Source organism: Dreissena polymorpha, chromosome 13 (genome assembly GCF_020536995.1).
Source record: "Dreissena polymorpha isolate Duluth1 chromosome 13, UMN_Dpol_1.0, whole genome shotgun sequence".
Classification (NCBI taxonomy): Eukaryota; Metazoa; Mollusca; class Bivalvia; order Myida; family Dreissenidae; genus Dreissena; species Dreissena polymorpha.
In genome coordinates this window covers 1,165,575-1,192,607 of record NC_068367.1, presented here as the reverse complement: position 1 = coordinate 1,192,607, position 27,033 = coordinate 1,165,575, and the positions used below count along the sequence as shown (strand labels likewise).

The 27,033-nt window shown below is 35.2% G+C and overlaps 3 protein-coding genes across 3 annotated transcripts; 2 read left to right on the top strand and 1 right to left on the bottom strand.

The window, feature by feature from the left end:
- The first annotated feature begins 733 nt into the window (after positions 1-733).
- LOC127855864 (deoxyribonuclease-1-like) lies at positions 734-27,033 on the top strand. The gene is made up of 8 exons (XM_052391750.1): positions 734-934; positions 1,483-1,571; positions 3,510-3,584; positions 4,450-4,559; positions 5,133-5,248; positions 5,652-5,806; positions 15,872-15,968; positions 26,641-27,033. Exons 1-8 carry the CDS (start codon positions 734-736, stop codon positions 27,031-27,033), a joined length of 1,236 nt encoding a protein of 411 aa, XP_052247710.1.
- On the top strand, positions 5,909-10,587 carry LOC127856050 (uncharacterized). The gene is made up of 5 exons (XM_052392036.1): positions 5,909-6,035; positions 6,376-6,513; positions 7,210-7,355; positions 8,125-8,231; positions 8,944-10,587. Exons 1-5 carry the CDS (start codon positions 5,920-5,922, stop codon positions 9,823-9,825), a joined length of 1,389 nt encoding a protein of 462 aa, XP_052247996.1. The 5' UTR covers positions 5,909-5,919; the 3' UTR covers positions 9,826-10,587.
- Positions 10,711-15,368, bottom strand: LOC127856051 (uncharacterized). Its single transcript, XM_052392037.1, has 8 exons — positions 15,120-15,368; positions 14,830-14,933; positions 14,452-14,571; positions 14,187-14,263; positions 13,533-13,800; positions 12,504-12,643; positions 12,159-12,353; positions 10,711-11,596 (listed from the first exon to the last, which is right to left on the bottom strand). The coding sequence occupies exons 1-8, from the start codon at positions 15,291-15,293 to the stop codon at positions 11,373-11,375; spliced, it is 1,302 nt and encodes a 433-aa protein (XP_052247997.1). The 5' UTR covers positions 15,294-15,368; the 3' UTR covers positions 10,711-11,372.

The window sequence follows — 27,033 nt, the reverse complement described above, 5'->3', positions numbered from 1 at the left end:
TGCAAAATATAATGTATACATGTATATAAACTTTATATTAATAGGGCAATACGACCTATGAATGACAAAAAAGGTGTTCTCATACAAACTAAATTGTAATTAAGTTATTACAACCTGAATTGTAATTATAATGGGTACCCGCATATTCTCCAAAGTGACAATGGACCTGAATTTTGGGGAAATGTCAAGCGGTTTTTTGGGGAGAAAAAAAAAGTAAAAGTCATTAAGAGCCGTCCTTACCATCATCGGAGCCAGGGGAAAGTAGAGCGACAAAACAGAATCCTACTGTCAAAGATCAGATATGTCATGATGGAAGGCGCCAGAACTGACTATAATTGGGTGGAAAGTCTTGAAGACGTAGCCGCCGCTATGAATCGACAACCCATGGAAGTGTTAGATTATCAAACGCTATTCAACATTTATTTTGGCAGAAACGTTGATGTCAATGAATCACGAAAAAAGCATTCGATGCATCTGCTAGATGTGATAGGCGTGTGATGGCTAGATACTGGAAAAGTAAAGCATGCTCCATATATCAAAAAGGAGACAAAGTCCTATTAAAATATCCCTTTGGTGTCATAGGGGTGCCATATAAGGAGTATATTCTTCGTGGTTTAGTTTTAGCTAGATTATCGAGCACACAGTCTCTCGATCTGATCAATGGACGTCACATGATTTTACCGATTGCAAATTTAATCATGTGTATTTACTAGTTTGCATGACATTATGCAGAATGTACCACCTGGTCGCAGTATTCATCGCGGCGCTCTGTGCAACCGGAGTGCTTTGTTCCGCTCTGCCCAATGTCGAGGTCGCGCCCGTGAATACGAGTGCCGCCATATTGCCACGTTCACTGAGCATAAGCGCCTTCAACATCAAGGTTTTCGGCCGCTCGAAGATGAGCGACCCGGTCAAAGCGGCGCAAATTAGAGATGTACGTACATAAGTTGATTACGAGCAAAAAACATTGTAAATTTGCAGTTAAAGCATTTATAACGGACAATTATACATATCACAAATGTGTCGTTAGATGCATTCATTGATTTACTCATAAAATATTGTTAAATTTAAGAAATGAATAGCATTTTCGAAATTGCTCTATGATACAATCAAGGTACAAAGCAACCATTTGTTTCAATCATCAATACCATACATAGAGCCTCTTTTTGTGGAAATATTGCGTGAGCGTAAAGGGTCGTACCTGATTAGCCTGTTCATTCCACATAGGCTAATCAGGGACGACACTTTCCCAATAGACACGATTTTCGTTGAGAAGAGACTTCCTTTAAACAAAAATGTCAATAAAAGCGGAAACTGTCGTCCTTGATTGTCCTGTGCTGACCGCAAGGGTTTATCAGGGACGACACTTTAAGCTCATGCATAAAGACCAGTTTTCCCAGAACGACGCCCAATACAGAAGAAGCCATGATTTATTGCTGTTTCGGAAAATAATATTAATAAAATTATATTATACTACCTCAGATTGTTAAACGGTACGACGTGATTTTAATCCAAGAAATCCGCGACATAACTGGAGAGGCTCTGCAGCAACTGTGGGACATGGTGGGAAGGTAGGTCACATTGAACACCGCTAATGTAGCAGCAACTGTGGAACATTGTGGGAAGGTAGGTCACATTGAACACCGCTAACGTACATCTGTGGGACATGGTGGGAAGGTAGGTCACATTGAACACCGCTAATGTAACGCATAAAACATGCGACCATGCATAGTTGTTTTGATAAGAAGCCCATCGTTTCAAAAACATTAGATCTAAGTTTCATGACAATCATTCAAAAGACATGGGAGAAATGTTGCGTACACAAAAATGAACAATCGATAATCATGCATTCAAGTATGACCTTGACATTGGGCCGGTTCAACTAACTAATGCCATCTGCACAACGTCTCATACGCCTATATATTTGCCATGTTTCGTGAAAATCCTTTAGATAGTAAAATAATATGGAGCGGACGCGGTCATTGACCTTCAAAAGTGGCATTGACCTTCAAAGGGGCATTGACCTTCAAAGTGGCATTGAAGTTCAAAGTGGCATTGACCTTCAAATGGACATTGACCTTCAAAGTGGCATTTACCTTCAAAGTGACATTGACCATCAAAGTGGCATTGACCTTCAAAGTGACATTGACCATCAAAGTGGCATTGACCTTCAAAGTGACATTGAGCTTCAAAGTGACATTGACCTTCAAAGTGACATTGACCTTCAAAGTGGCATTGAGCTTCAAAGTGGCATTGAGCTTCAAGTGGCATTTACCTTCAAAGTGGCATTGACCTTTAAAGAGGCATTGTCCTTCAAAGTGGCATTGACAATCAAAGTAGCATTGGCCTTCAAAGTGGCATTGACCTTCAAAGTGGCATTGACTTTCAAAAGTGGCATTGTCCATGAGCCTGTGTCATTGATAAAGCCTTCTTCACATACTCTTAATGTTTGCCAAGTTTAATAAACATGCTTGAACGGGTAACGGAGATACGGACACACACAAATTGAGACTCAGCCATGTTTGGCATAAAATTGTGAGCTTTCCACTAAGCCGGCGTAACTGGCTCCTGCCTTCTGAATGACGAAAACACTTGAGCAAGGTTTCATGAAAATATTACTGGATATGGTGTGGACACAAATAGGCTACTGACAATATGCGATAATGAAAGGCATTCCATTGAACTCCGACAGCTTCGGGGAAATAAATTGTGTTAATATTTCAGATGAACGTACAGATCGCCGGACGACGGCCATTACTATGCCCCACTCCAGCATATTAATTTATTTATTTTCATATCACACGACGTTTTGACCACGTTGCGTGTTTGTTATCTACAGACACCTGTGTTATAGTATCAGTTTTATTAAATATTGTAATGTGACCAGAGCCTTTGTGCGTCCTATATTTACGTTGCGTGTAAGTAGCAAGCAAGGGCAAATGCTAATGCTATTGTTACATGCATGAGCTATTATTGACATGCATTTTAATGCAACCAACTGTAAGATAGCTTAATGTACGAAAGCAATTATAATCTATTCTATTCTATATGATGTCGATAGTTGTTAATATAAGAGCCTAGTGTTTATTAATACATGATGTATTGTTGCAATTAAATGTATTATTACTTTGTTTAATCATAAACTATTTACTTTGTAAACACTGAATGCTTACCATGTCCACTTGGGCTTTTGGACTTCTGGATATATTGTTTAATAAACTTGTTAAACTTAGCATCGAGGGAGTAAAATCTAGTTGATTTAAGTACTTGTTTATGCGAGTTAAAACATGTCTCTAACCATGTATGTGCAAAAACATACGAATGTAACACGAAGCCATACAAATTTAAGAGAAGTATAAGACACTTCAATTAAATAAATTCGTGTCCATGTCCTTGTTAAATGTTTAACGACCTATGTATTTAAGTTTTTTCCAACTTAAGTACTGTTATTCATATGAGATATCAAATACATAGTAATGTGTCAAATACTTAGCGACTATGTGTTACAGATCTCAGTTCGGGATGGTTTGCAGTGAAAGACTCGGCCGCACGACTTACAAGGAAGAATACGCCTACTTCTTCCGGTATTTCTGTTTGTAAAAGATAATAATTATACATCCATACTTAGTGAAAACCTATTTATTTTAGCGCGATTGCATTGACAGCCTTATGCTTATTGAACGCTCTCGAGTCCGTTTTCTGGGTCTAGAACCAGTACTTGGGGTCTTTGGGAGAGATCGAAGGAACGCTCCAAGTGGGGATCGAATCCGTGACCTCCCGGTCGCTAGGCGGACACCATATCCACTACGCCACTACTTAAAATAGAATGTTCCAGATCACATAATTTGCTATCGATAATGTGATGCGAGTTATAAGAGTTTGAAATTCGGCATCTAACGCTAAGATTCTGTGATGGCGGAGTCAACATTCCTTACCAAATGAGTTATTATCTGAAGTAAAACATTAGTTCCTTCATTGCAAGTCAGAAAATATTGTCAACACACGTACCAAGGAGACAGATAGCATTTTATATTCCTATACCCCTCTTGAGGAGTGATTTGGTTAGTGCTTTTTTGTTACGACTTGTAAAATTATAAGTAATTAAGGGCTAAACATTTAAAAACAACATTTAACAGCTCTTAAGCACGCACTTGTTTTTTTCAGCTATACACAAAATACAAAATAACACAAGTTTACTTACTTGGATTATAAAAGTTGTGGCAATTAGGTAATGATATAAGTTAACACAAAGTTCATTTATTATTAACATATGTTTATCACTTTAACATCGATAATGCTTATTATTCATCGAACAGGAAGTTAAGGGAAGAAGTTAAAAAAGAATTCACTGCACTTAAGTCGTTTCCCTTAACATCGAGATGGATTTTCTTTCATATTCATTAAATCATGATACAAAATATTCAATTGCTGTTCGTGCACTATGGTCAGGCTGTCGGCAGTGCAGATGGTCGGCGTCCACCAGTATGACGACGGGCCGGACGATTATACCGACGCCTTCGAGAGGGAGCCGTTCTCTGTCAGGATAAGACCTGTGGGAGGTACAGAACGATTATAACATGAGTCCCGTTCTGGAAAAACTGGGCTTAATGCATGTCCCACTTTAACGAGAAGGGACAACTATGTCCGCCTACACTGGAATTCGCTTGGAAAAGACTTCCTTTTAACGAACAATCCTTAAAGCGGAAAGTGTCGTACCTGATTAGCCTAAGCGGAATACAATATACTAATATGGGACGACATTTTACGCACATGCATTAAGCCCAGTTTTCCCAGAACGCGGCTCATATGTACCGAAATTCAATCTACAGGGTTCGTCTCCAATATTAATTGATTAGTATATTATACTCAATCAGACATGCCAATCTATAAAACCGATTTAACGATTGTGTATCGGCAAGGTATTAGCAGATAAAGAACACGATTTACTGTCAGTTCTTATATTGTAACGCTATTGTTTTCGCATCAACATAATATTCATTGGATATATGCAACTATTCACGACAATTATTCCTTTAATTTTGTATGAAAATATATGGAGTTTTACATCTATTAACGATTTAGATATTATATCACTTCGAACGTTAAATTAATATAAATTTTATACATTGAAGGGTCCTACGATATTACTTTGGTCGGCATTCATGTTAAACCAACAGACGCCGTTAAAGAGATTGACGCATTGATTGACGTATATGATGACGTAATCAGAACGTGGCCAACAGTAACGGTTCGTGCTTTGTGTCTTCTTTAAGTCACACGCATTCAAACGTAGATATCTAAAGAAAGATTTCGTAAGTAATGGATTTATTAAGTATGTAGGTTTTCCTCATACGTATATGAGTGTGTCCTTTTGAACTAACACAATTGCCAAGCCTTGATTGGTTTTAAATTATCATTAACACTTACAGGGTGGTTTTCTCTAATTAAATGATATATGAATCTATTCCCCCCCACACCCACCGCACCCCCCCCCCCCCCAACACATCCTCTGCTTCCCCCACGACCTCACCTCATGACCGAAGAAACACCATTTGCAAGAAAAACTAATCTCCGATCATATGCACAAGGTATAAAACGCACTTTGTGTATATTGTGCTAAAATATTGTGGCATTTTTCACCATGTTTGCAGGACGTCATCATACTTGGTGATCTGAACGCCGACTGCAGCTACGCCTCAGAGTCAGATCTCCTACGCATGCCCATATATAATCAGAACCTGTTCTATTGGCCGATAGGCTTTGACGCCGACACGACCGTTTCTAGCACGCACTGTGCCTATGACCGGTATGTCTTGCGATCGTATTGTCACTAATTAAGACCATTAAATAGGGTATGTAAGTCTCGTTTACTTTCAATTTCGCTTTTGAACTTCCGGGTACATCAGCTTTAGCATTGAAATGGTGTATTGCTTTGCCATTCATTGTGTGCACAGGACTGGGGGCAATGGAACATGTAGTCTGTTCAGGTTCCCCATAAACCCAAAGGAGAAGAAGAAATGGGTTGATAGATGCAGGTATAGTGATTTTGTTTGCACAATCACAAACCAGTTTGTTTACCCTTGACGAGTGTGAACGCTTTCGGATATGATACGTTTCGGATTGTTTACGCCAACTTTTTTGTTTACATTCATTAAACATTTATATTTGTAGAGTAAGTATCAAGTTTGAAGCATATGTTTTGAATCATAGACGGCTAAGTTTATTTAGTGAATTGATTGGTATAACATGTATCCATTAACAAGAAAACACATTTTATGACATTATAATTTGTTTAAAGATTATATCAAATGGAATGTTGCAGATATTATTTACACCAATATCATACGTAATGAAAACGAAATTAATTATTTCCAGACGAGCGGACAGAGCTGTCAACGGGAATGACCGGATATGCAGTTGTCATTTTGTAGATGGCAAGAAAGAAAATGGCCCAACCATTTTTGATTACCAGAAGAAAGATCTACATTTCCCAGAAATGAACACACCTAAAAGGTAAATTACTAAAATTATATATGGAACAAAATATTGTTAAAGTACTAAAATTATATACGGAACAAAATATTGTTCAAGTTAACTTTCTGTTTTTATTATGTCCCCCACCACTATAGTTGGGGACATATTGTTTTTGCCCTGTCTGTTGGTTGGTTGGTTGGTCTGTTGGTTGGTTTGCGCCAACTTTATCATTTTGCAATAACTTTTGCTATATTGAAGATAGCAACTTGATATTTGGCATGCATGTGTATCTCATGGAGTTGCACATTTTGAATGGTGAAAGGTCAAGGTCATCCTTCAAGGTCAAAGATATAGCTTCAAAGCGGCGCAAAAGGGGACATAGTGTTTCCAACAAACACATATCTTGTTTTAAATATCATAGTAAAAAGTGTAGAATATTTATAATAACATGTTATACTTTGTTGTTGTTTTTTAACATAAGCAATTAATTTTTTATTTAACAGTTTAAATTTGAGTAAAGAATTTGTAGTAGAATGTACTAAGTATATGTTCATAAAAAACAGTATTAAATCATGGTTCACATTGACCATTCAATGGTGCTGATCCCAGATGTCCTTATTTTATGTTTATAGTTGGTATTCTGTTATAAAAGAAGTGGATAATAACAATAATTTCTCTTCTGATAAGGTTTCTTCAGTTTCAGTTTTTGCTATATTAATTATTTTCTTACAACAGATGCAAAAGGCCGAAGTTGAAGGAAAGGGAAGATGTGAAAGAAAGCATACCAGTAGATGTTACTACAATTTCCCAGGACCATAATTATTACACGCATGACTACAGGGCTTATGATGACATTGATGCTGAACTACCAACAAAATCTAGTATGCTACAGAATTTTTTCAATTATGCTTACTTTAATACTCACACGAACACTCTATTATGTGAAGTTGGAATAAGACATCAACTTGGGAATAAATTGTGTTTTTTCAACTGTGCATAATATACAGTTTTACATGTTGTATTTATTTAGTTTGACAAATTATGATTAAAATAGATACTTGCATATATAATAGCTTCATTTAAATTGATTTTACTACAAAACTGGATTTTTTATGAATTTTTATTATAATCCTCATAAAATAAGACTGTGTCCATGCCGCGCATGAACACAGTTTTAAAATACAGTAAAAATGATCAAAATACAATCACTGTTAATGAAAAAGTCATGGAAAATTGCTTTTTAAGCTTGAAGTATTGATAAAATAAATTCAGATCTTAAATGATTAGTTTTGTTTGAGAAAATCACTAAAAGGATATCCATTCCCAGTTTGATGTCTTAATCCAAATTCACATAATACAGTGTTCGTGACCAGTGATTTTTTTTTTACAAATTTTCTAATCTGAGTCCTGGGACTCAATAACTGGCAAATCTATGAGCCCCAGAAATGAAAGAATGAGTCCAATGATTAAACGATATTATTTTTTTAGAAATTTCAATGCATTTTTTGGACTCACATAATTCGAAACTTTGCATCTCTAGAGGTTTTTGTGATTACAGGATGCAGGACTTGGGTGTAAAAATCACTGATTTACATTCAATATACAGCAACATTTTAATAATATAAGTTTTCATTAATTTTTTATTTGCAGTTCAAGAGTTAGAAAGGGAGATAGCCCGTCTAGAGGGTGAACTTGGCCGCATGAAATTGCGCCCATCCAAAATGTCGGTTCAGGACATCATTGGTGACAATGATAAGGTATTTGTTTGTATACTTGTAAAATGTACTCAATGAAAAAATACATAACAAAATATATCATTCATTCATTCTGGATATAATACAAGTTTCTTTTTTTGTAATTGTTGTTCCATTTGCAATTCGGTACAATCCATCATTTCGATACTGTGCACAAGTATATGAATGACTTATTATGCCCCCAGTAGGGTGGCATATAGCAGTTGAACTGTCCGTCAGTCAGTATGTCAGTCTGTCCGACCTTCCGAAGAAAAAAACTTAAACGTTGCCCATAACTTTTGCAATATTGAAGATAGCAACTTGATATTTGGCATGCATGTGTATCTTATGAAGCTGCACATTTTGAGTGGTGGAAGTTCAAGTTCAAGGTCATCCTTCATGGTCAAAGGTAAAAAATAAATAAAATATTTCAAAGCGGCACAGTAGGGGTCATTGTGTTTCTGATGAACACATCTCTTGTATACTTATAAGTGTATACATATAAGCTAATTGCTTTTCTTTTTAAGTTGGAACATATAGAATAATTATATCACTGAATCCGAATGATTTTTTGTTACACAAAATATGGAATAAAGTCAGTGGAGTACAAATGTAATGTTTATTGTATTAAAAAGCTTTATTTGTATATCATATCTAATCCTTTTTATTTCCTACCACAGTTAAAACATTGCTCACTCACAACTCAATATGTTCATGTCACACTGTTTTATTTCAGATGCTGCTATACACATCTTTTCCTGTCGATGTCTTCCAAGTCCTGGTGGGTGTTCTGAAGAGGTTAGCTCCTTTCAACTACTATGCTGGCTGGACTGTTACCTGCTTCAGCCTAGAGGATCAACTATTAATCACCCTTATGAAATTACGTCTGAATTGTAAGGACTTAGATTTGGCAGTTAGATTTGATACAAGCAGAGGAACTGTTTCGAACATTATAAATACATATATTTCTGTGCTTCATGAAATATTGTTTGAAGGAATTTTACTTAAAGTAGGAATTCCAAGCCAACTCAAATGCAAGGGATCCATGCCGAAGTCATTTGAAGACTTTAGTTCTGCAAGAATTGCAATGGATGCTACAGAAATTGTGCAGGATGTTCCTTGTAACATGAACCATCAAACACTTTCTTATAGTAATTATAAAAGTAGACATACTGTAAAAGCTGTTACATGTGTTGCTCCAAATGGTGCATTAGTTTTTTGTTCAGATCTTTATCCAGGCTCTACATCAGATGCAGCTATTGTTGATCACTCGAAAATATTACAGCAACTTAAACCAGGTGACTTGATTTTGGCTGATAAGGGCTTCAATATTTTTGATAAACTTCCTGCTGGAGTTTCTTTAAACATTCCTCCTTTTCTTTCTAGTAAAGGTCATTTCACAAAAGAGGAAGCTTTACTTTGCTTCAAAATTGGAAGGAGCCGAATTCATGTAGAAAGGGCAAACGAAAGGATAAAAAATTATGATATTTTAGATCATATTCCTGCACAATACAGACATTTATCGACAAAAAATTTTCAATTGTGTTGTTGTCTTGTCAATCTTCAGGCTCCTCTTTTAAAGGAAATAGCAGATAAATATGAAATTGATTCAAACTAGAGCTTTGTCACAGTAAAATTGACCCAATGACCGAGTTTTTGACCCGGCACGGCCCATGTTCGAACTTGACATACACATCATCTAGAAAAAAATTCTGACCAAGTATGGTAAAGATCGGATGAAAACTACTTGAATAAGAGAGCGGACATCATGCTGAATGTTAAATAACGCACAAAGTGACCCTATGACCTAGTTTTTGGCTCAGCATGGCCCATATTCAAACTTGGCGTAGAGATCATAAAACTTCTGACCAAGTTTGGTAAAGATATTGGATGAAAACTACTTGAATAAGAGAGCAGACAACATGCTGAATGTTTAAAACGCACTAAATGGCCCAATGACCTAGTTTTTGATCCGGCATAACCCATATTCAAACTTGATCTAGACATCATCTAGATACAACTTCTGACCAAGTTTGGTGAAGATCGGATGAAAACTACTTGAATTACTTTGTGTACCTGTAAAATTCCTTCAAACAATATTTCGTGTAAATGATGCTGTATTCCTAAATCTTTTTGTAAAAAGAATGGATTCAGTTGTGACTTGTATGTACCATAAAGAGTTGATCCTCTTTGCTGAGGCAAGTTTCTGTCTAGCTAGCATAGTAGTTGAAAGGAGCAAACCTCTTCAAACACTCTGAAGACAGTGTGGATGAATGGTTATTACATTTCAGTTGGCAATTTGTATTTCTAATTTTAGCATATGCTTATGCCGATTGTATATGGAATGTTTGTATTTTTATGAACTTTTGTGTGTATTGTTTAAATAACAAATCATGCACATTTGGTTGTCGTTCTGTATTTTTATTTCATAAACATCTAACAGATGGAAAGTATGACTGGTATATTCAACCCTATCGGGGGGCATAAAACACAAAGAAACAAATAAAAACAATTACATTTTATTGATTATGGCAACTCAGTTGACCATGATAAAGCTGCTGTTGAAAAGCATGCATTACTTACGACTTGAACAAATGAAAACGAGCGATGTGTTTGTGAAACACTATGTCCCCATTTATTTGACCCTGAAGTTTGACCTTGACCTTTCACCACTCAAAATGTGCAGCTCCATGAGATACACATGCATGTTAAATATGAAGTTGATATCTTCAATATTGAAAAAGTTATGGCAAATGTTAAAGTTTGCACATACAAACCAACCAACCAACAGACAGGGCAAAAACAATATGTCCCCCAATATAGTGTTGGGGGACATAAAAACAACATTCTGCTGAAAATGTAGAATTAAAGAATATCTGTACTGTCACAAAATGGTTCAGTTATCTTTATATAAACAATATATAAATAACCAACTAATTGGTAGTACATGTATTAACATATTTCTTCAAAGGGGCCTTTTCACAGATTTTGGCACGTGTTGAAGTTTGCCATTCAATGCTTTAACATTGATAAATGTAAACTTTGGATCTAAAAAGCTCCAGTTACAAAAAGATGAATAAAAACAAAAGGTGTAGTCCTCAACTGGGGTCGAACCACTGACCCCTGGAGTCCTGGAGTAATAACATCTCAGATTTAATGTAACCTTTATTCGTATAGTGATGGTAAAAAGCTCGAAAAATAAAAATCAATCATTTTTGACAGATTGACCGACCACAAATGATCCTTTGCTATTCTGATCACTTGCAAGTCTTTATTTGTCCACACAACAAGATCGCATGTATTAGTTCCCGTTATGTGTAGCTGTCCTTGAATCTGATGCCAGTAGTTGTGGGCTTGCTTGAGGGAAAGCCGTCCATCAGAAGATTGATCTGAAATGAGTATGCATCCATGTGTAAGAAGGCAATTGTCACCTAGTAGCAGGAATTTCAATTGAAGCACAATCATGCTTTTTTATGCTTTTGATTTTAAAATTGATGGTCTTTTGACTCCTGCAAATAATCTACATAGCATCATTTTGACACAAATGTAACAAAGAAACTAACTTCAAAATATATTTCTTATCATACAATTATTGTTTGCATAGTATTTCATTTTAGTATATGCAAAACAACATTTACAGACTATATAAAAATTATTCAGGAACAGATAACTTCATTTTTTGACCCCTGATTATTTTATTTGACCCCCGAAAAAGTCAAGCATGGGGTAATTTGACTCCTGGTTTACACAAATCTATTGAAATCCCTGTAGTAGTGTTATATACATAAAGAGATTGTAAAAGCAAGACCATCTTTTACATCACACTGATTTTAATTATAGGAATGGATGTAATTGCACGCTGTATGCAAAATGGGTAATTGATGCATATTTTTTAATTGTTTATACTATAAATGCATTACAACATTGAAAATGTAGAAATAATAGTTTTACCTAGGTAGAAATCCTTGATAGATGAACACGCCTCCTGGATAGTCAGGTCTCTGGCAGTGTAGGGGCACTTTACTTCTATGATGTCTGCACTACATGTTGCTTGTCCATGTTGTTGATGAACTAAACCCCTAAACACGCCTTCGACAAAACCATCTGGTGATGCACCCAAGACACCAGACTCATGCAGCCAAATTCCTGTAATAAAATGATAGAACATAAGATATGACCTTAAAAATTACTTTTATTACAAAGCATAACTGCATTAACAGCAGAATAAGCACATTATGAAATTCTATTACAACTAAAGATCAATTCAAACTTATAAAAAACACATTTTTCACTTGCCTGTCGGGCGTACAGCGATTCCTCCAACCTTACAGTATTCAGCTATGCACACCTGCTCATGTGTTACCCCCCACTGCACAGGTGCCCTTTTTTCCAGGTTATACGCGCTCAGAAGTCTTTTTTTCAAGGACACTGTCAGTCTTGAAAAACATATACAAACACTTATTTATCTTGTATGTTTATTTACATTAAACAACAGTATAAGTAACGCTCGATTGGTCATTGTCGGCTCGGGTACTACTTACATGTACCCTGGGTACTCTTAAGTATACATATATGTACCCCGGGTACGGTAAATATGCTTAAAAATACCCAGGCTATTTTAGACTGTACCCGAGTTGTTTTCCTGCCCAAAATCTGATGTCGTCATAAATGCTACTGATACCGTTAAACGATATTGTTTATCTTAAACAAACTTCTCTTCAATTAACCCATTCATGTCTAGCGTCCTGAAAACAGGACATTGCAAACAGCGTAAACCCATCTGGGCCTACGCTGTTTGCTTAATATATAGAAATAAATATACTTAACATCCCTAATTTTGGAAATAAATTGATCCAACTTAGAAGGATGGGAGAGTCCACTAGGAATAAATGGGTTAAGAAAAACACTACATCACCATGCTTTTTGAGTATGAGTTTCGATGATATATAGGCCATTTAACAGAAAATAGGCACTTATGTTAACATAATTAATTTAACAAAAATAGTCAACAACGACCGATTTAGCGTTCAAATTCCCAGGTATGTTTAAGTATATTTACTGTACCCGGGGTACATGCAAGTATACTTAAGAGTACCCGGGGTACATGTAAGTAGTATCCGAGCCGACAATGACCAATCGAGCATAAGTAACTGCAATGCATTAAAAACATGGCAGAAAAAGTAAAGCAAGTCTATTTATTAATGTCGAGAAACATATATCAGAAGTTCATATTGACCACTTAGTTTAAATTTATATTAACTCACATAAAATGAAGACATGTGCGTCATATATATTAAAATTATAGCAATATGTACTAGCACTTACTTTTTTTTGTCAAACGCTGACAAGATATGTCCGAAGTTAGAGGCGGTAAATCTCAACTTGCGAACAGCTGCCCATAAGGCATTTTCCCTCTGTCCAATAGTTACTGCAGCTGTTTGGTTGACCTTTTCGTGCGACACCAGCAACTGTCGTCTCAGCCATGTGCGGGGGTCCTCAGCTCCCAGATATTCAGGATGGATCATCAAGTCATCCAGGAGAGGCACTGGTACATCCGGTGTCTGTGGCTCCTCTGCCATAATCCAATGCAGAGCTTTAAACATAAAAAAGAACAGGTCAAATATTAGCAAAAGACCATTAAAATAATGCTCATGTTTTTTTTAAATAAACAAGACCATGTAGTATTGATAATTTTTGACATACCAAGGATTTTTTGGAATTATTATTTATAAGTCATACTATCACAACTACATAATTGTCAATGAGATAGCTTAATAAGTAATATCTCACTATTTGTACAGCATAATTTTTTTACGTGAAAATTATTGCTTAACATATACATATATATTCAAACGCTTTAAAGCACATACCTGAAATACTCATACTAACTGGAACCGCTCAACAGTAACCAAAAATGCTAACAGTAAAAAATCATGATAACAGGAACAAAACATTCTAACAGGGACCACTTATGCGAACCTGTAAAGCGACCCAACTGTCCAAGTTGTTTATAAATAAAAGTTCTGTCATCATCTGAGACAGATCTGTTTAGAGCCCTGAGTAACGAGTAAAAAAAGGTACATTGCATTAAAAAATAATTATGAAAACAATTATTCTCATGAGTTAATGAATAGATCTAGGATGGTTCGAAAAAGAATTATATACAGTACACAATTTTATTATTTCAAAATAATAGCTTTGAGATGACATTTTTTAATCATTTTAAAATTCTTTTGCTCTTTACCTGTATCCAGGCTGATTTGGTGGATACATTTCAGCCATCGTCACAGTTTTCTTGGGTGGTGCGGATTTCGGACGCTTGATCCAGGAACACTTAATGTCAGTTTTGCTCGCTCTCTTGTATCTGTATCATGAATTAATTTAATAACAACTTTTAAAAGCTTTAATACATACAAGACATAATTAATACTTATAGTAACACATAAGCATTTGCCTCTACATTCCCTGTGAGGATATTTGTGTTTATTATGAAAAACTTACAAATGTAATTGTTAGCTGAAAAAAGTATCATGAATAGTAAACAGATAATTATTTTCTCTGAGTATATTTACAGCATGTTTAAAACATAAACAATACAAATATATGTAATCTTATGCATTACCCAAACAGTAAAGCAGCAGCCACATGATGACATTTGAATTCCCTCATTGGACACTGACACGTCGATGATTGTATCACGCCATTGTTCTCTGGTTCAAGGTGAATCTAATGAAAAATATAGAACAAAATCAGAATGAGAAAATAAAAAGTGTTAAAACCATTACGAGTACGATTAGCATTTTACTTTGTCATAGTAATTCGGATGTATATAACTAACCTACTCCTATAAATATGAGGTCGATTTACATAAGCGGGGTAGCTTACGTCTAATTATTTGGACTAATAACTAACCGTAACATTGTATGATGTATTTTTCATCGAAGCCTGGACGCTGGCACGGATTACACGCAGTTCGTCCATAAAGAATTTCAATACCCTGTCGCTTTCAACCGATGCTTCACTCTTTCGACTTAATTTAACGTGCGATTCAACGTAGTTAGACCAGTACATTATTGATATAGCCATTCTGATTTTTTGTATGTACCCGGAAGTTGGAGATCTCGTGAAATATCGGTGGTCACATGACGAGACTTACATACCCTATTGACGATGAAAAAATCCAAATGCAACTATAAGTTTCATTCATTAAAAAAAAGAATGTACTGCTATATTCTACTGCATCAGCTAATGCAGAATTTACTCGTAATGGTTTATAGTTTTCGTGGTATCTTGAAAATGAGCAAAATTCAACTTTAAGTGATCATGGCTTAGAATAAACTACTAGACAGAAATATATCGCTCCGCTGTTCGGTATTGAAATTACATGTTTGGATAATTACATCATTTACTTTTAATTACAGCTACAACTATAAACCCAACATTTGTCAAATGCGTGAAAGTAAATTTGTTGAATATGCATCATTTAAAACGTGTATATTTGTTTGCAAATACCGGTGTTTATTATTATGTTCTGTTAAACTTAACGGTATATTCAATAGTCCACATAAAATGCAACAAGACAGGCTTCATTTCGATGAAATAAGAACTTAATGTCCATCAATAGTGTATTCAATTCCATGTGCTGATACTTCCTTACGTTTTAGTTTCATTCTGTCGGGACCCAATGTGAGGTCAGCCCTGATTCCGGGGAGCGCCGGTGTCTTCATGTACGACAAGTATTTCGGCATGTCTTACACTGAGGTAATATGACCTTGACCTTAAAGCAATGGCAGATTGAGAAGGTACGGACCAGGAGTTCGCCCCTCTGCCCCGTTAATTGGCCAGTTAAAAAATAAAATCGAAGCCGCCTTTTTGTTTGTCTAAGGTTGTTTGTGAAAAAGTTTGTCAACTGGCAAAATTGTCTTCTACATGTATATGACGGCCCTATTTTACAGAATATTTTGATTATACCTGTACATGTAAGTTATAACAAAAAATGTGCCCCTTAACTTAATACCATTACACAATGACTACTAAATACGCAGTCGTTCTCTTAATATGTAACAATCATTGCCAAGCAAAGCTCAGCTGCTGCTCTGCAGGACCTGTTTGCTAAAAACTACATTGACCAATTAAGCTTTAAGCCGTTTATTTTTGGATCAAGCTATTTATGTGACTTAATCGTTAATCCTTTAATATAGGTGTTTATCATATAGAAATGTGTATACTCGAATAATTTACATATGTTTGAAAACGACATTGCTTCCAAATTAATTGTATTTGGCTCTAAAGTAAACACAATGTTTACTTAACTGGTCGTTTTAAAAGTTTTGAGCACTCCGGTCTATTGGCACACGTCATGATCTGGAATTCAGTAAAACATTGGGATCCAGATTTTTGTCTGGGCTAATTCCGTTTTTGTATCTTAACACATACATAAACGACATGTGTATGTTTTAATTTTTGAGTTCATTTTCTTGGAGTTTACATTGAATACCATAAGTATAAACTTAAAAAAACAACACCCATAATGGTTTTCGCGATAAGTATGCTTACTCAGGTACGTTTTCAATATCTAAAGCGGTAAATATTCCCTCTGAATTTAAAGCACGCGTTTGTATTACGAACCCAATAAAACAACGCGTTGTATATGTGCGGAAGATATTATATGTTCTGTAAAAATATTCGTCGCTTAATGAAAGATGCACAGTTTTAAATATTATTTAATCTTCGATGTTCTGTCGGATTGTTGCTTTCAAACATATTAAAAAGAAGTTTGAGAAAATATTAACATGAAAGTGATAATTTTGCGCTCACATTTATAATTTCATATCTGGTATTGTGTTGTTTTTTTTTTCATTGTTATTCTCGATTTCTTTTCAGGCTTACGACCTAAGTGACCATTATCCAATTGAACTGGAATTGTTGTAAATATACAATAAACAATGGTTGAGTTATTATCCTCTTTCTCCTTTCGTCTTTCAACAAAACTGAGTTATATATATATATATATAGACATACACATAGACATGTTTTATAAAGTAATATAGGCCACCGGCCCAAAATACAGCATTTACAAAATATATCAGGCAGAGTGATACATAATCATATAATCATACATTTCAGAACATTTAAGCAAAAAAGTTTCTGATGTGATACACATGATTAAAATGTTGGATAGAGCATTACAAAAATATATTCAAGTATGTATGTTTAAAATTTCTTTTCTTCTCACAAGCGACTTATGCAAAAACTTAGCAATCCTTATTATATTATGTTCATCTTTTAAGCATAAGATAGCATAAAACATTTGATGAGATCGGTTTCTTAACCAGTCAGGTTTGAAGAATGTTTGCCTAAATGTTTCGTATTCATTACATTAAAAAAAGAATTGATATTCATCTTCAACTACGCTTATATTATTTTTTACACATAATGGACAAAATCTTAAATGTCTATCTATTGATAAATGTCGACCTTTCTCAATCATGAGATCATGCGCTGAGCAACGGAAACTTGACAAAGTTTTCCTTAAAACAAAAGACATATTTATATTCAGATATGGTTCACAGTACAAATCAGTTTTAAAAAAATCTATAATGCAATGCTTTAGGGGAATTGTCAATTTTTGATTTCCATACTTGAAGATTACAATCTTGTAATCGTGTTTTGAACAGATGTATAAAATTGTCTTCATGCCCAACACCTTGAGCAGACCAAACATAACCAAATCCATAACCAAATAGTAATTCTCTGATATGACTGGCCCATGTCCTTCTACCTGCATCATCTAAATCTTTTAACATTTTATAACACTGGTTCGGGTATCTATGATTTTCCATACGGGTGATTTTCAACCAGAACTTGATGCAATTTGACATATATGTTATACATAAAGGAAGTCTACCACATTCTCCTAAAGCTAAGATATCAGGTGTGTTTTGCGGTAAATTACAATATTGTTTACAAAATTTTATTTGTACTTTTTCAATTTTATCTACATATGAATAGCCCCATATTTCGGACCCGTAACAAAGTATAGGTCTAATCATGGCATCACAAACTTTAAAAATATCTACAGAACTTAAATGACCAAATTTACATTGATATCTAAATATACAAGCAATTGATTTTATACTTTGCAATGCTAACATTTCTTGAGTTTTTGACCAAAGAAGTTTTGGCGTTAAATAAACACCAAGATATTTATAAGATGATACAATATCAATGTTTTCTCCACAATATGTCCATTTTTCAATGTGTTTAACAACACCGCCATTTCTAAATACGATGATTTTTGTTTTATCAAGATTGATTTTCATATCAACAGATTTACAGAATTTTTCAATTAAATTAATTTGCCTTTGCAGACGTATGATGGTATCAGAGAAACTGGAAACCTCGTCAGCAAACATTAAAGCAATTAACTCATTTATATCTTCAGAGACATATATACCATGATCACATTTTGAGTGCAGATATGTAACTAAGTCATTTATGAAAATAGAAAAAATTATGGGACTGGCCATACAGCCCTGCCTGGTTCCAATATTACATGGGAAAAATTCCGTCAATCTGTTATTAACCTTAACACATGATTTTAACTTGCTATACATCGATTGAATAATAACCAAAAAATTACCATTAACATTTTTTCTTGCAAAAGCATTCCACAGTTTTTGATGTTGTATGCTGTCGAATGCTTTTGCAAAATCTACAAAAATACAATAAAAACGACCTTTTTTCTTAGATAAATATTTTTGACAGAGCGCCATTAATGTAAAAATGTTAACTGATGTTGTATATTGTTTTCTAAACCCTGCTTGTGACTCATCTATAACACCAAAAGTATCACACCATATGGTCAATCTATTACTTAATATATGACAAAAGATTTTACATATAGAATCTATAAGTGAGATACCACGGTAATTATTAGGATCGTTAATAGATCCTTTTTTGTGTAGTGGAGTTATTATGCTCTCGCTCCAATTTTCAGGAAAAATACCAGGATAAAAAATTTCATTAAAAAGTGGATTTAAAAAGGGCAATATATCATTAATAGTAAATTTATACATTTCAACACAAATTCCGTCAGGGCCCCCTGAACGATTTGATTTCAAGTGATGTATACTATCAATGATTTCTTGGTTACAAATGGGTGCGTTTAAACTACTACAATCGTATTGGATATTTTCAAGACTGATGCCATCTTGCTCTTGAGAATTGTTTTCTTTATTTATGAATAAATTTTTAAAATAATCTTGCCATTGAGTTTGATCTATACTATTTGATTGATGTTTACGGTTTCCTTTTAGAGTTTTCCAAAACATTTTAGAATTTTTCCGGGAACTAACTAGATCTTTACGCTTTTTCTCAGCTAATATGTCTTTTTTGTTTGAACATATAGATTTGAAAATACTTTTTTTAGCCTTATATGTCATAAGATCGTGTCTATCATTTGTAATTCTAAAATATCGTAAAGCTCGTGACTTTTCAATTTTAGCAATATTACATTCTTGTCCCACCATTCAGGCTGTGAAGAAGTAAAATATTTAGAATTAGACTTCATATTTTCCCCAGAAGTTTGAAATACATTAATAAAATCAGAGATATGCGAACTAAAAGTACGATCATTACGATTTCTTAGATTATCCTTAAAACATCGGAAATTTACGCAAAATTTATTATAAAAATCGTCTTTCAATTCATCTTTCCAAATAAACTTCTGCCATAAACGCACATTTGAAGCATAAATATTGCTTGTTTAATAATTTGTTCGTGTTGATTCAAAACATAATTGAAAAATAAGTGGAAAGTGATCAGAATTATCTTTATCACTGATTTTAAAATCAGAAATATATCTAAATAAACTTGATGACGCAATCATATAATCCACGACACTTGCACCATTATTAGCAAAACATGTAAAATTACCATCTTTATCACCAAAAAGACGACCATTTAAAATATGGATATCAAATGTACAACATAATTCTATAAGTGATAAACCAAAACTTTTATAATGTTCATCTTAAGAATTTCTTCGAATTGCAAAATTATCAGATAGGGTAATCATTATCATTCCCAAAAATAAATGACAGATCATCTTCTGGAATAAAATCGTTGAAGTCTTTGATCCTAGAATTTAGATCGCCTGCCAAAAATAATTCGGTATTTGGAAAATCAGCAATAATATTATTTATTTTGGTACATAGAATATAAATACCATTGGTATCGTTTCCATCATAAAAAGTTGAGTATTCAGGTGAAACATAGGCAAAAACAAAAATAATGTCATCTAAATTTTTTAACAATGAGCCTTTAAATAATAAGACAACACATTCAGTAACATCATGACAAATACGTTCAATAAGCCCATCATTAATTAGATTATCTTTTATATAAACTGACACGCCTCCGGAACCTCTGTAAGCGGACTGTCTTTTCGGTCGAGAATAACAGAAATGGGTATAACCATGAATATCAAATATATATATAATAAAGACACAAATTCAGGCTGCTGCTGCAGTTGCTGAGGATGATGACGACGACGACGATGACGATGATGATGATGATGATGGTGGTGGTGGTGGTGATGATGATGATGATGATGCTGCTGATGCTGATGCTGCTGCTGCTGCTGCTGCTGATGATGATGCTTATTATTATTATTATGATAATGATAATGATGATGATGATGATGATGATGATGATGATGATTGTTCTGGTTTGTACATTGGAGAAACAGTATTAACTATAGGTTGCTTCAATCGAGATTTATCACTTAAATTCGTGATTATGTGGTAAACAACAAGCTATTGTCGTTCAAGTAAATATCATTCATGACCGAACAGTCTAGAATTTGCACGTCAAAATTCTAATTCCAATCCTATTTTATGATTATTCAAACGCACACAAACATGCACTGGCGACGTGCACGCTAGTAAGAGGTTTTAGCCAACAACGCAAAGTGCAATTTAAACACAGAGGTACAATTTTGAATATTATTAGCGCAAGCAGACGATGTAGCGCCGTTAAATGTCGCATCGCCGTTATATGTCGCAGGCTACGAGATTTGTCGCAACGTTGACGATTAATGTCGCAAGGAACGATAAATGTCGCAAATCTTACTGACGATAAATAACGCAACTTTAACGATAAATGTCGCAAAAATTTCAACTGCCGATATATGTCGCAACATTAACGATAAATGTCGCACACCTTTGTAAGTCATGTTTAAAACGAAAACTTGAAGTAAAATGACTAAAACTTTAAGGTTAGATTTAGATTACCCGACGAGGTTCTTTGAGTCGACTTCCACCAGAATGGTCAGTTTTTAGTTAGTATTGTCCGAAATGTTCAATTGTGGTCAGTATTTTCCATAATTGTCAGTTGCGGTCAGTATTGTCCGAAATGGTCTATTGTGGTCAATATTGACCCAATCAATTTTTATAATTCTTTGCTCGAGCAGCCAGTTGTTGATTTCCCTGTGCTAAATGGACTGCTGTTATCAAGATTGGCCAAATGATGTTAGATGTGATAAAACTGTAACATTATTACAGCAACACAAATTACGATAAAATTGTATTGAATATTGTATGTTAGTTTCATGACTGTAGTACATGTATCATTATCTTAGTTAATGTATTACTATTTTGCAGACGCACTGGCATATGTCGGAGTTTGTACTGGCATGCTGATGAACTGACTGAAGAATAATATGTTCTTATTATTTTTTCAATATCGTTGCCTTCAATTAATGCTTTACATATAGGCAGCGGTATTCTATGTCGCCGATTCACTGGCTCGCTGCAGAGTATCAATCTAGTGAAAAATACCTCATCCCCGTTTATCAGTGAACTTAGCCTTCTGTTAGTTATTTCCTTTACTTTCGTGAATATAAAAGTTTTTAGATAGTAACTAACCAATCACGAAAATGGCCGCATTTACTTTCAACATATATATATATATATATATATATATATATATATATATATATATATATATATATATATGCATTTACCCACGAAGAATGCCTTATTGTTTTCATCATATCAACAAAGACGTTGTTGGTATTTTATTTAAAAATGATTATTATAATGTCTACATTTATTGTTTACTTATTATTTTTGATTCATTTACTGCTAATTGCTTACAATATGTAGAAACATGCAGTTATTTGTTGTTTTTCAATTAAGTGTAAATTAAAATCAAATTGTTTCGTTATTTTGTGTCCTGTTGATTTTCCTTGCAATAGACCTTCATATCTTGAATCATATTTTATCACATGCTATACCTTGTTTTCAATGTAATACAGACATTACGTATTTTTCACATTGCACATGTGTAATACAACATTTTAAAGAGTTTTCATTGGCTACAGAATCAATAACTAACCAATCGCATGGCTTTAATTTGGTGCAATGACGTTGTCAACATGAAATGACGTCAGGATAGTAAACAACTTTTAGATCTATCAGCATTTGTTTGGTCAATTAAGATGTATTTTATTTAGTTTAAAAGCATGTGATAAAAACGATCTGAAACGAGTTGTTATTCCATACCATATTTTAATAAACTCGTCAAGGAAATTAGTTAGTAAGCTCGCCAAAGGCTCGCTTACTAACAAAATTTCTGAACTCGTTTAATAAAAAAATGGTTTGAAACGAGAACTCGTGTCAGATTATATATATATATAATATATATATATATATATATATATATATATATATATATATATATATATATATATCAAACAACAAAAACTATTTAATAACTATATTTCCAAAAACATGTTATGAAAAGCAGTAAAAGTAATTGGTTATATCACAAGTAGTTTTGGGAACACAATCTGTGAACAAATACAAACTTTCATGTTAATTTTCATATTTATAAAATAGAATGGTAACACATATTGTGTATTCAGTTATTATGTTTTATGTATATCCATTGCTGCAGTTGAACATATAACGCTATGGCATTAATTGCGCCGTTGCCGTCTATACCAAATTCCTTCTACCGTGTACCAGCCGCATAAAATAGCTAAACGCAGAAATAGCCATGCATTTACCCACGAGGAATGCCTTATAAGTTGACGAATCGCCTGGGCCAGTCCACTGCCAGAGCCAGATATTGCGATTATCTTTCGAACACTGATGAGCGATACGGTAACGTCACCGAACCGACTAGGGCATAGATACAACCGCGGAGGCGGTGTCTTACCTACTAAATATCTGTACATCCTATTTACCCATTGAAGGGAGTATCTTGACAAAGGGCTTAGTTTTAGAATAATATCAACAATTATAGACCAAATCTCACGCGGCAAGTTCACATGGCGGTTTTGGTGAACGTGTTTTCGGTTCCTTTCAAACTGTACCATTTCTCTCAATCGCGTAATGTCACTGGTATTGGGCGATCCCAGGTCGCCAGCGTTCAGGTCATCACCGCCAGTGTTCAGGTCATCACCACCAGCGTTCAGGTCATCACCGCCAGCGCTCAGGTCATCACCGCCAGCGCTCAGGTCATCACCGCCAGCGCTCAGGTCATCACCGCCAGCGCTCAGGTCATCACCGCCGACGTTCAGGTCATCATCGCTCGTAGGTGGATCAGTTTTCCACATTACTTGTGCTGATGTGTGTACAATCCTTTCTAAAACATGTCTATTATAACTTGTCGAAACGGCCTTAAACCCAAAGCAAAAACTTACGGGCCCCTCGCTTTTCCGATTTCCGACCAATTTAAGGATTTTGTCATTTTTGACTGCAGCTTAACGTTTTTGGTCAAAAATGAATAAATATGACCGCTTCGGTCGATCTTCACCGCAGCTGACAATTATGGACAATACTGACCACAACTGACCATTTCGGACAATACTAACTAAAAACTGGCCATTCTGGTGGAAGTCAGCCCAAATAAACCTCGTCGGTTAATCTAGATGTAACCTGAAAGTTTTAGTCATTTTTACTTCAACTTTTCATTGTAACATGACTTACAAAGGTGTGCGACATTTATCGTTAATGTTGCGACATATATCGGCAGTTGAAATTTTTGCGACATTTATCGTTAAAGTTGCGACATATATCGTCAGTAGGATTTGCGACATTTATCGTTCCTTACGACATTTATCGTCAACGTTGCGACAAATCTCGTAGCCTGCGACATATAACGGCGATGCGACATTTAACGGCGCTACAGACGACATTCATGGATATTAAAGTGACACACAACATCTTCGTCTCCATGTTTGTTTTAACCAGTTCTAGTTTCCGTTGGACGATTGCATTTTCGAAGTAGTATCTACGATAACATTATAAACTATCCGTCTACCGGTCGGGTGAAAACGTCCATGAATAGCAAGTGCATTAATTTACAGACAGACGGATGAACTGAAAGGGATTGAGAGGCTGACATCGGGAAACCTGAAACTCACTGTGTAAACCAAGTTTCATGATAATATCTTATTACTTTGTGTTCCATTTGAGTAACATCTAACTGACATGTGACCTCTGGTCAAAAATGGGTCGCGTATAATCATAACCATACCGTTTACAGGTATGAAGAGCTTAATGCAGGTATCTTTTTTACTTGTTTAGTTTTAGAGACAGACGGACTTAAGTCTTTAATGAGAAATCATATAGTGGAAGAATAAATATAGAATACTTGGTGCGTGTTAAAAATAGACATGTTCTTTTAGTTAAGTTTAAAAAAAAACACAAGCATTTACGAGAGGTTCAAGGTTTCTTTCCGATAAAATATACTTAAACGTGTTTAACTCTTAACGTGCGTTCTATTGATCACATTATTCTCCGCTCTAAGTTGTCATCATTGCAAACAAAAACAAAAGAAATTGGCTGAAACATGAAACCAAAACATAAAATGACGTGAGGAAGATAAAACAAGAGGGCCAAGATGGCCCTAGTTCACTCACCTGAGAAGAGTCTGCATATTCAATCTTTGTCAAAAATATGACCCAGTGATCAAGTGTTTGAGCCAGATGAGTCGGATACGATTATTACTTTGATTTGCATCAAGAAAATCATTCTGTTAAAATACTCAAGTATTAGGTGAACAAGCTGTGTTTGTAAAACACTATGTCCCCCATATATTTGACATTTGACCGTGAATGATGACCTTGACCTTTCACCACTCAAAATGTGCAGCTCCTGAACTGAATAATAAATTTGACAAATCACTTCAATCCATGATGTACATATAATATTTGTGAAACCATGTGCAAAACAATTTTAACAAAAAAACAACAACGTTAATTGTGTTATTAAGGTTTCCTTTCATAATATTTGATCTGGTGACCTAGATTTTTTAATCATACATGACCCAAGATTTCATCACAATTGAATGACAAATGTTGCATCTTTTGTGTTAACAAGGTTTTTCAAGCTTTGACCTGGTGACCTACATTTTGATCCCACATGACCCAAATGTTAAACTTTGCCTAAATATTGCCCTAACAAACTTCCTCCTAAAGTATCATCATTATTGAATCAAACATTATGGGCACTTGAGTGTTGACAAGGTTTTTGAAAGATTTGGACCTCGTGCCCAAGATTTTGACCCCACATGACCCAATGTCAAACATTGCCTAGATATCATCAAGAAAAACATCCTGGTCAAGTATCATTATTATTGGACCAAAACAATGGCTTTAAGTGTGTTAACAAGGTTTTTGTAAGATTAGACCCAATGACCTAGATTTTGTCCCCACATTACCAAACGTCAAACTTGGCCTAAATATTGTCCAGACAAACATCCTGGTCAAGTATCATCACTATTGAACCAAAACTCTGGCGTATGGAGTGTTACGAGGTTTTTGTAAGATTTGACCTGGTGACCTATATTTCGACCCCCCATGACCAAACATCAAACGTTGCCTACAAAAAATAAATATTATGACCAAGATTCATAAAATCTGAAAGAAAATTATGACCTCTAGAGTGTTTACAAGGATTTTGTATACTATAATGAAACTTTTGACAATCTAACGGCAATAAGTCTGACATTTATTATGCGATTTTGCTCATTATCAAACTTGACTGAGGTCTTGTGGCCATATAGTTTCTCAGCAACTTTGATAAAGAATGCTTAAGAAATGTGAATGCTAGAGTGTTTACGAACCAACTGTGGACGAACGGACGCATGGTATTCAAGAACTCTACGGAAACGCCAGTAGCGCAATACTCCTCAATGGACAGTAGGGGGGCTTCTTCAGGACATCAGTGGGCGTCCGTCAGGGATGTCTGTTCTCTCCCGTACTCTTTAACCTGTTCCATGATAAGATAATGCATGAGTCTCTCAATTACCACCACATCTCAATCTATTTCGCTCAAAGACCCATCTCCAACTTGAGATTCGCTGATGCCATTGGCCTCATGGGTGGCAACAGCAGTGAACTTCAAGAACTCATCAACAGACTCTATACCATAGCAGGCGCATACGGGATGGAGGTCAGCACGGAGAAGTAGAAGATCATGGTAACCAGCACGACCAACAGCAGTGCAGCCATCATAATACACGGCGAGAAGCTAGAAAAAGTGACAAGCTTCAAGTAGCAACCCTGTTCAAGGATGGTACCAGTACCGCTATGGTCCGAATTAGAATTGTCATGGCGACCGCAGCGATGGCCAGGCTGAACAGGTTGTGGACAAGTAGTTCTATCAACTTTCCCTCCAAGTACAGGCTCTACAAGTCCTTCGAAGTCTCCATCCTACTGTCCTGCAGCGAGACCTGGACGCTTCACGCGGACACAGAACGCCGGATACCGGCCTTTGAACACAAATGTATCTGTCGTCTCTGTTCGGCTTGA

Excerpts from the sequence above, each read along its gene's own strand:
- LOC127855864 (XM_052391750.1), top strand. The coding sequence starts at position 734 with ATGTACCACCTGGTCGCAGTATTCATCGCGGCGCTCTGTGCAACCGGA. Across the intron at positions 3,585-4,449 it reads GAATACGCCTACTTCTTCCG|GCTGTCGGCAGTGCAGATGG; the intron begins GTATTTCTGTTT and ends CACTATGGTCAG. Across the intron at positions 15,969-26,640 it reads TCGGCATGTCTTACACTGAG|ACTCTATACCATAGCAGGCG; the intron begins GTAATATGACCT and ends ACTCATCAACAG.
- LOC127856050 (XM_052392036.1), top strand. The coding sequence starts at position 5,920 with ATGGTGTATTGCTTTGCCATTCATTGTGTGCACAGGACTGGGGGCAAT. Across the intron at positions 6,036-6,375 it reads AAATGGGTTGATAGATGCAG|ACGAGCGGACAGAGCTGTCA; the intron begins GTATAGTGATTT and ends AATTATTTCCAG. Across the intron at positions 7,356-8,124 it reads TGAACTACCAACAAAATCTA|TTCAAGAGTTAGAAAGGGAG; the intron begins GTATGCTACAGA and ends TTTTATTTGCAG.
- LOC127856051 (XM_052392037.1), bottom strand. The coding sequence starts at position 15,293 with ATGGCTATATCAATAATGTACTGGTCTAACTACGTTGAATCGCACGTT. Across the intron at positions 12,644-13,532 it reads TCAGCGTTTGACAAAAAAAA|ACTGACAGTGTCCTTGAAAA; the intron begins GTAAGTGCTAGT and ends ATGTTTTTCAAG. Across the intron at positions 12,354-12,503 it reads AATCGCTGTACGCCCGACAG|GAATTTGGCTGCATGAGTCT; the intron begins GCAAGTGAAAAA and ends ATTTTATTACAG.